This window comes from Vespa mandarinia, chromosome 9, assembly GCF_050613455.1.
Source record: "Vespa mandarinia isolate Hongniang chromosome 9, ASM5061345v1, whole genome shotgun sequence".
Classification (NCBI taxonomy): domain Eukaryota; kingdom Metazoa; phylum Arthropoda; class Insecta; order Hymenoptera; family Vespidae; genus Vespa; species Vespa mandarinia.
The window spans coordinates 7,710,001-7,720,000 of record NC_140818.1 but is presented as its reverse complement, the minus strand read 5'-3'; the positions used below and the strand labels follow the sequence as shown (position 1 = coordinate 7,720,000).

Genomic DNA, 10,000 nt, shown 5'->3' with positions numbered 1-10,000 from the left:
ATTATATAGTATATAACCAAGTTATACATAGACTGGCTAAATCAGAAGAAAAACAAAGTGGAAAGTCTAGTATTTCAAAGGCTTAAGACTCTTTACAAACGAAAGCCATTTCTTCTTTAACGTTCCTTGTAAATTGTTCATACTCTCGACTGATTTTTAAGAACGAATGATAAAACAATTGTTACGATTGATTCGTTGTAAGGAAAAAAAAAAACAAAAAAGAAAAAAGAAAAAGAAAAAGAAAAGAAAGGGGGAAAATAAATAAATCGTTCGATGATTAAATGTCCCTTCGTTTCGTTATGATATTGATAAATTAATAATAAAGTCGCATACGCACGCAAACACATACACACACACACAAAAGAGAGAGAGAGAGAGAGAGAGAGAGGGAGACAATTAAAGAGCTTCTTTTTGTTAAACAACCGTGATCTTATCGATTTGAGGCATAAAACAAGATTAGATACACGACCTTCCCTTTGAGCATCATAATTTCTATTATAACGATCTTGAACTTTCTCTCGATAGGATATATTAATTATCGATAAATTTTATTGAATACGTGAAGTCGCATCGAACCGATTTAAACGTGCGTTTTAAATTTGTTTTATATACAGTATCATACGCGTTTATACCTATATATATATATATATATATATATATATATATATATATATAGGTATAACCTATATATATGTATTTTATTAGATATGAAAGCATTGAGTCGTATTAATGAAACAATTTGAAAATGATTAAATTGTTTCGTTTCGTTGGTTCGAGCACACAAAGACGGATATTTTTGAGAGCATGCCAATTTTCTATAAAAAAAAAAATATGAATTCTCACTGTGAGGTAAGTCACAGGTGCATCTATTTAAATCACAAAGCTTAACGACACCAACGCTTATCCTTTTCAATTGTATCTTAGTACTCTAATATTTCCGTGTATCGATCGAACGCTTACCACTTTGGTCATTATCTTCATACCTTTTCCCATTTATCCAATCTTTTGATACATTGATACAACAAAGTATCTTTTTCAATGATATATATCTTCTCGTTAATCTTTAAAGTATTTATTTTTCTTTTCTTTCTTCGTTTTTTCTTTTCTTTTCTTTTTTTCTCTTTCTCTTTGCCGTTTCTCTTTCTTCTTTCTTTTGTTTTCTGTTTTTTTTTCTTTTTTTTTTTTTTCTTTTTTCTTTTCAAAATACTTGTTCAGTCACTTAACATTTAAACATTTAATTTCGACCTAACAAAAAATTATAAAACGAATTCGGAATTAATTTCAATCGATGAATTTTTTAATTCGCTCGAATGCATTTAAATACGAAGTTTCGTAACGTCGGTTTTTATTGAAATAACAAAAAGTTACGAGGTGTTGGAATAAAATTGTAGAGAAGTTTATTTATTCAGTATTCCTTTTTAATATTTTATCTTTGTAAATTCAAACGTACTTTTTTATTTTATCTCCTTGATATTTGATGAAAAAAAAAAAAGAAAAAAAAAAAAGAAATGAGAAAATGTATTTTCGAAAGGACAACAAATCGAAAATTTAACTTCGTGCGAAATATCGTAAATATATACTTACATATATTTTATATGTCAATGTATATACGTACGCATGTATACATATATATGTATATATATATATATATATATATATATATATATATATATATTATGTATGTTCAAAGAAGTAAATATGTACATATATTCGATCCCTTTGATCTTAATATAAATATATTTTGACTTGATTAAAAAGGAAATAACAGGGGCTGTAGTTTGCAACGATACGTTCGATGTAACGTCCTTTTGTTGAGTTTATACACAGTAATTAAAATTATAACGAGCCTTACACGTTATATCGCCCTTTGAACGAAATACGTATTTTCGTCTATTCAAAAGAACTTCCTTCCCACGTGAAAAACAAATTTATTCTTGTAACAATTTTCAACATTTGTTAGACGTATAAAAAGAAAAAGATATCTCGATGATTCTCTTTTTCTTTATTTTATAATATAATATTTAAACAAAGAACAAAAAAAAAAGAAAAAAAAAAAAGAAAGAAATGAAAGAAAATGTGATGGAATTGAACTGACGGAAGCAGAAAGAAATAATGAAGAAATAGTTGATCGTGAATGATATAACAAAAGAATGAAAGATAAAGAGAGAGAGAGAGAGAGAGAGAGAGAGAGAGAGAGAGAGAGAGAGAGAGGGAGAAAGAGAGAGATTAGTACAAATTCGGAAAAAGAATGGATAAGAAGAGAGAAAGATAACGTTTGATAAATTTTCATTACATTTAACCCCATTTGCATTTATAATCTTATCTTATAAGCATATAATAAACATTTGTCTCTTGTTAAAATGTTAAAATGATATCAATCCTCGATAAGAGGAATTTCTTTATTTTTAAAATGTACATATGTAGAAAATTTTTACCGGCCCTGAAAGTATGCAACCACCCAAGCTTAATCGATAACGTTGTCTGCGACTGTTATTCCACGATAAAGGAACTTTTTTGACCCCTTTTGAATGTCTACGGACTTTCAAACTTTCTTTAAGATCCTTAAAACTTCGTTCTGTTTTTTTTTTCTTTTTTTTTTTTTTTACTATGATGTACTACGGAGCGTTGCCTATCTTCGGGAGTCACTTTAAATATTCATATGTAAAAAAAAAAAAAAAAAAATATCAAAGAAATTAATGAATAAAAGATAAAATATAACGATTGATAATTAATAATAAATAATTCATAGTCATTTATAAAATCAATTAAAAATATTAAATCGTTTCAATGTATATCTTTTCACAAATGGCTTATAAGATGGTAAAGATGCGTCAAAGTGGCTATCTAGAGCAAGAACTATATATGGACAAAATGATTTTTGTTGTTCCTAAACAAAGGTATGGTGCTTTTTAGCTAAGAGGATTCCTTTACAAAGTTAAATACGTCATAACAAAAAGGAAATCGTTTCGTTCGAAGGTAGAATGCGAGAGAACGACGTTCTCGCGTGTTTCTACGAAAGGAGGATAAGAAACGTAAAAGTAATTGGAGGCCGATTAAGAGGCAATAACGCAAAAAGTGCATTGTTGAAGGTGGTCAAGGACAAGAGGTCAAGTGTCAAAGAGTTTAAATAAATGAAAAATCATAAATTTTTTCCCCACTCCACCTCACCCACTTCATCCTATCCCACGTTTGTATCACAAAAATTAATCACGAATACGATATAACGTTGTTGGGACATTTCACTGTGTCAGATCTGATCCATTTTATTGTTAGGATATTGAAAAAAAAAAAAAAGAAAAAAGAAAAAAATTTTAACTTGAAATATTTCGATAGAATTTCGATAGAAAAAGAAAAAAAAAAAAAAGGAGAAAGAAAAAGAAAAGAGAAGAGAAAAAAATAAAAAAGGAATTGAACGAGATAGTCGTTTCTTTGATCGATTATGGTAGCTTCTACGAACGGTACAGTCGAAAGACCATTGAAAGATCAAACGAAATTTCTTCGGTGTATCTTTATCGAAAGACGCAAAGCTTTTCGATGCTTTTAGCAAGTTGATGCTCAATTGTTTTACCAGATTATAGGGGCTTCTCACGAACTTACCCTCTATTATTGGATATACAGGACATCGACCAACTTTCCTTGCCCAATACTTCTTTCTCCTTCTCTTTTAACAAAATAGCGAATGTGTATATATATATATATATATATATATATATATATATATCACACATAATGTACCATAAGCAAATCGAAAGCAAGAAATGTTACGTGGTGATGTTGGATACCCAGAGGGCCACAGAAAATGGAGACGAATATACACATATATATATATATATATATATATATATATATATATATATTCCTAAGATTAGAAATAGAAAGGAGTGAGAGCGAGCGAGTTAGATGGATAAAAAGAAGCTGGGATCGATCTGTTATAAACGTTTAAATAGTTTACGTTCCTTTCTCAGCACCCCAATTGAAGGCATACATACGGACAACATCGACGTTTATGTGTGTTGATGAGAGAAAGAGAGAGGTAGAATATATGAATCTGTGTGTATGTATATATTTATGTGTATATGTATATGCGTGTATGTATGTATGTATGTATGTATGTATGTATGTATATTTGTATACGTGAGAGTGAGAGAGAGAGAGAGAGAGGGGCAACCCGTCCGGGTTTTGTCTTCTTTCGCAGATCATTGGGCTTCTACGAGAGAGATGCATCAATCAGCGAACATGGATCCTTCGAGAAAGAGATAACGAGTCTTCGTGGTACCTCGACGACCTCGGAATCTTTGGATAGCACTGGCCTCGATACGGAAATACCAGCTGCTGCAAGAAGGCCTCGTAGTACGAGGGGTTCGCAAAAGTGGAGTAACGTACGCGCCGTCATGGCGCTATATTCTTCCCTTCGCAAAATAAAGAGGTATTCCCGCCATTGCTCGATATGGACGGTAACCTCTACTATCGGCATTATCTATCGTCATTCTTATCTATCGACTTATCATTGACGATACCATTATTCATTATTTAAATTCTCCTTAATCGGTATTGATAACAACTGATTCATTTTTCTTTCCTTTTTCTTCTTTCTTTTCTTTTCTTTCCATTTTTTCCTCTTGCTTTCTTATTTTTCTTCCGTCATTCTCTTGACAAAATTAAATCAAATTAATTTGTTAATTGAAAGTACAGCGAGTATAAGAAGAAGGAAAGAAAGGAATATATGACGAACGTCAAAATGAAAGTATTACGTCGCTTTTATGTGTATTGAGATTTTCTTCTCTCTTTTTTTTTTTTTTGTTTTTTTGTTTTTTTTTTGTCTTTTTCCTTATTCAAAATTCTATCAATTTCATCGTAAACGAAATAATGAAAATCTAAATGAAAGTTTTACTTGGCCATTGATTATTATAAATTACTATAATTTCTGTTGAGTGTCATTAATTTTCAATAATATTAATTGTTATAAAAAAAAAAATATAAAATATCGAATTAGAACAGTTGTATTCAATTCCTATTATTTAAAAACGAAACTCGAACCGTACATAGAAATTCTTATCGTTATAACGATACACATAACATACGATATATCTTCTAACTATGCTTAATCGTGACATAAACTCATTATTCTCGGAAAAGCACTCGCGGCAAAATAGACAACCATGTAATCTATTATTTGATATCTAGAGAATAGAGATAGGTATCGTGTATCCTACTTAATACTACGATTCATGAAAATCAATCACTTTCTCTGACAGGATTAAAGAGCTTTCTCTGCTTTTATCTTTTATTCTATAGAAAGTGTTCAAAAGTTTAATATAGAGAAATAATAATAATGTTCTCAAATGGAAATGGTCATTCTTTGTTTCTTTTCATTTCTTTTTTTTTCTTTCTTTTCTCTCTCTCTCTCTCTCTCTCTCTCTCTTTCTCTTTTTTTCCTTCGAGATTTACGAGATGAAGTTGATCAACTGATGTATGAAATAAAAGGAAAAAATGCAGTTTATCAAATTTATGTTATCGAAAAGTCAGTTTTTCATACAACCATAAATTCGACTAACGAAAGAAGAAGGAGAAGAAGGAATAAAAAAAAAAAAAAAGAAAAGAAAAAATGAAAAAACAATGGAGAATACTTTTTCTTCAGACTTATATGATTTACATTAATCCTCCCCATAAGTATAATAGAAATCAAATAATTTTCATAAATTCGAAGCTCGATCTTTAATATATTTATCCTTAAATAAGAAAAAAATAATTAAAAGAAAAAGAGATAATAATGATGAAAAAAAAAAAATAATAATAATAATTAATAAAAAAAAAAAAAAAAGAAAAAAAAAAAAAAAAGAGAGAAAATTAATGAACTATTCTAATTTTAATATATAACATGTATAACATCGTTATTAGATGTTATTCGTTCGCGCGAGTGTTTCTCTCGGACGATGCTCGATCTCTATGATACGAAATGAACTGAGAATATCTGTATTCTATACATGTACGGTCCGAGTATAGTATATTTTACACATAGAGCTCATGAAATAATCTCCTCCATATACACCTTTCATCATACAGGGTCGTAGCTTTCTCGCACGCTTCTCTCATAGCGAATAAATCGAAAATGAAGAAGTACTTGTCTAAAAAAAAAACAAAAAAAAAAAACAAAAAAAAAGAAGTGGAAAATAATATACGAAGCCGTATAATACGAATGAAGAAAAGTTGAATAGAACTGATAGACCACTGTCGTTCTGCATCCGTTTGTTAACTGACGTTAGAATAATTCGCATAGTAATTCCATTTCTACAAGGAGAGAGCATGATCCCTCGTTTTTTTTTTTCTTTTCTTTTTCTTTTTAGTAATGTTCATTAACTCTTTTGTCATGAAAGTGCATCGTGAGTTATTCATTCTCTCGAATTTGTTTTTCCTTTTTCTCTCTCTCTCTCTCTCTTTCTCTCTCTCTCTCTCTCTCTCTCTCTCTTTCATTTTTTTAATTTACTTCGCGCATAACGAAAGAACATTCCTATTCTCTCTCGCAATTAATCGATCAGTTTTGATCGATGTGTGTGTAATATTACAAAAAGAAGGAGAAAAAAAAAAGAAAAGAAAAATAATATTATCGTATTATAAACGAAAAACTCACGAGAACGTTTGCTAGTTTGCATTTAAAAACGCTTACCTACGTTGTGTTTTATGCATCCGAATTATTAGATTGACGCGCGCATTGATCGTCGGTTGGAAAAAAAAAAAAAAAAAAAAAAAAAATAAAAAAAATAAAAAAAATGAAAAAGAAAATTTATTTACAACACTTAATATTGTATAATATATTTTTTCATTTTCAATTGATATCAAATTAAATGACGATTATTTATTATCATTGATATCGAAAGATATACATATATTCTTTTTTTCTTCAAGACGATCGATGGATGTGTCAAAAACGGACATAGCTGTGTATTTAATAATTTTAAGAATTTTCGATGAATTATACAATCAAAGTAAGTATTCAAATAAAAATCTAAGCTACGACCCTGTTACTCGTAACATACTTACACTTTAAACACGATTACTCGTTCATTAAAACTCGAACGAAACTTTTCTATTGCAATTTTTAAATTTATCCGACAACCTAACGTTTATTTTGTCAATAAAACATAAAATAACGAACTATAATCACGTCACTACAATTCTATTTTATCGCGTGATCTGATCTTTTATATCATACTCTTTGATGTACTACATATATGATCGATAAACGATCGATTTTATTTAACTTTCATAATATAAAATTACTATATAACGCGTAAAAAGATTTCGCCTAACAAAATTTCATTGTTTAATTTAAAACGAGCATTTTATTCTTTTCTTTTTTTTTTCTTTTAATACAAAAAAAAAATCTAACCATGGAAAAAAAAGATATAAAGCCGCAATTTTTTAGTTTTCTACGAAAAATCAATTACGAAAAATTTTCTCTTATAAAAATTTCATTCTAACAATAACAACAACAACAACAACAACAACAACAACAATAACAATAACAACGGCAAGAAAAACAACATCAACAACAATAGCATCGACAACACGAACAAAATTAAACACTTTACATGGGTGTGTTAAAATTGAAGAATGCAAAAGTAGTAGCATCTTCGATAAAGATCTTTAGTTACGTTCTATCTCTGTCTAACGTACTTGGATTCTCGATGTTTCCATCTTTGTCTGTTTGCCTATTTATCTGTCTGTCTGTCTGTCTGTCTGTTTGTCTGTCTCTCTATCCGCTCTCTGCCAGTCTGTCGTCTGTCTGTCTGTCTGTCTGTCTGTTTGCCTCTTATCCATCTGATGCTCTGGCTAAACTATCTACTTACTTGATTCTCGCTCACTCTCTTCTTACTTTATATCTATCAAAAAAAAAAAAAAAAAAAACTGACTTGACTCTGCATCAATTTTAGAATTAGAATTAATCGCCGATTTTGTCTCGATTTTGTCTCGAAAAAGCAAACGCTGTTTGTTTCTTTCCATGAACGTATCTCTTAGGTATTGATATTAACGGTGATAGACCGTAGGAACCTTGTCTTTTGTTGTATGCAACAATATTTACTGATATATCACATCAGTGTGTTAGGTTGTATGTGACGACGTGTTTTCTTGTCTTGTTCTTTAAAAAAAAAAATGGTATACATGAGTTAATAATAATCAAAAAAAAAAAAATATATATATATATATAGACACAAGGATTGCGATTATGCATTTTTGAACGTCACGTTCGATCGCATTTTATTAAATAAATGCATGCGTTCTTACGTTGAACATAACTTTCACGAGCTTTTATCTCTTATAAAATAGTATGGGCCGAGAAAATGCTTGAAAATTTATTAAAACCCATTTGCGCCGTCCTTTTAATTTAATTACAAATAATATCGCGTATTGATAAAAATCAAATTAACGAGGCGTAAATAATATTTCGACGAGTAAATAATTGTCGTTCAAAAAAAAAAAAAAAAAAAAAAAAAAAGAGGAAGAAAAAAGAAAAAAAATAGGAAAAAAAAAAGAAAGAAAAGGAAAAAAAAATCGCAGTTATAGTTACAATAAAAATTATCGTTTACATTGGTAACTCTAACAGAACAGATTTACGATATGATCCGACGTGTTCTCGAGTATTTTATTACAGGTATCAACGATATATCTTCGTTTGTTGTAAGTTTTACGACTTTTCAAGACAATAGAACGTGAAATTGCTTCGTGTCTCAAAACACTCGTGATTTAGCTTTCGTTTTTACGATATATGTGTGTATCCTTTACGATCCATCAATTTCTTTTTTCTTTTTTTCTCTCTCTCTTTGTTCCTCTCGTGGTCAAAGATTTAGAAACCTTAAATCGCGTTTATCGTGTAAAGTTTAAATACATCGTTAATAAATTTCGTATTAGAAAGTGAAAAAACAGACGCAGCATTTATTTCCCACGGATAGAGATTTCGTTGCTTTATTTAAAAAAAAAAAAATTTTTTTTTTTTTTTTTTTTTTTTTTTAAGCACTTACCGGTTACACCCAATCTCTTAGATCAGTGTTCTTCAAATTGTCAAAGAAATATAATCTCATTTGTCAAGATTTAATAAATTAACGAATGATGAATATGCAATTAGAAAAACACTGCAGTAGATAGAGATTGTTCTCTGTAGTTGACTTCGTATAGAGAAAAAGAAAGGAAAAAAAAAAAAGAAATAAAGGAAAAAAAAAAAAAAAAAGCAGAAATCTTTGATATAAAATAGCTTGGACAAGAGTTTTAGTCAATCCCATTAATCCGAGTTAGATCGATCGTCGAACGTTTAAAAGTTTTTGATCGGCGATCCGTCGTTATTTTTTTTTTCTGTTCGCAGAACGAAAAGCAATCAACGTTGGATGAAACTACGAACAACGGTACAGCTATCATCCGCGATATCAACGATCCAAAAGAAGCCGCCATTAAAACGAGAAGATTCCTTTTTGAAGAGATTTTCAACGCGTCAAATACCAGAGAGTCAAGAGACGGTAGATACCGGCGAAGGTGAAGGTGACGCGACTGACGAAAAAGATTCGAGCGGACGACGAAGAAGACGTCCTAGAAGGACACAGAAAGCACCAAGAACGGTGGTCAATCCTGACGAAAATTTTTATTACTATTGGCTGATGTTACTTTCATCTTGTGTCCTTTATAATCTTTGGACACTTATTGTCAGACAAAGTTTACCAGAATTACAAGCATTGGCGCCGGCTGCTTGGCTTGCCTGCGACGGCTTTACAGATCTAGTATTTTTCTTAGACGTTGTCGTACAATTTCGTACAGGTTATCTCGAGCAAGGACTAATGGTCTACAACAACAAAAAATTAGCTGGACATTATCTCAAATCTAAATGCTTTATACTCGATCTATTAGCATTATTACCGCTCGATCTATTACAGGTCAATCTCGGTAGCAATCCAATGTTAAGGTTTCCAAGGTTCCTCAAGATCTATCGTGTGTATAATTATTATTACATGGTAGA

The 10,000-nt window shown here is 30.2% G+C and overlaps 2 protein-coding genes across 6 annotated transcripts in view; one reads left to right on the top strand and one right to left on the bottom strand.

Annotated features, from left to right (window-relative positions):
- Positions 1–10,000, bottom strand: part of LOC146872777 (NCK-interacting protein with SH3 domain) — a 102,847-nt gene that overhangs the window by 61,456 nt on the left and 31,391 nt on the right. The gene's annotated exons all lie outside the window — the stretch shown is intronic.
- Positions 1–10,000, top strand: part of LOC118440172 (uncharacterized) — an 82,554-nt gene that overhangs the window by 56,007 nt on the left and 16,547 nt on the right. For 3 of the 4 annotated variants that reach the window (XM_085659444.1, XM_085659443.1, XM_085659445.1), the window contains exon 4: positions 9,356–10,000. This exon is cut by the window's right edge and continues 249 nt beyond it. In XM_085659444.1, coding sequence (XP_085515570.1) covers positions 9,356–10,000 — 645 coding nt within the window. Of the gene's footprint in view, positions 1–4,195; positions 4,427–9,355 lie in introns of all 4 variants that reach the window. The other variant, XM_035862805.2, reaches the window with a different exon arrangement.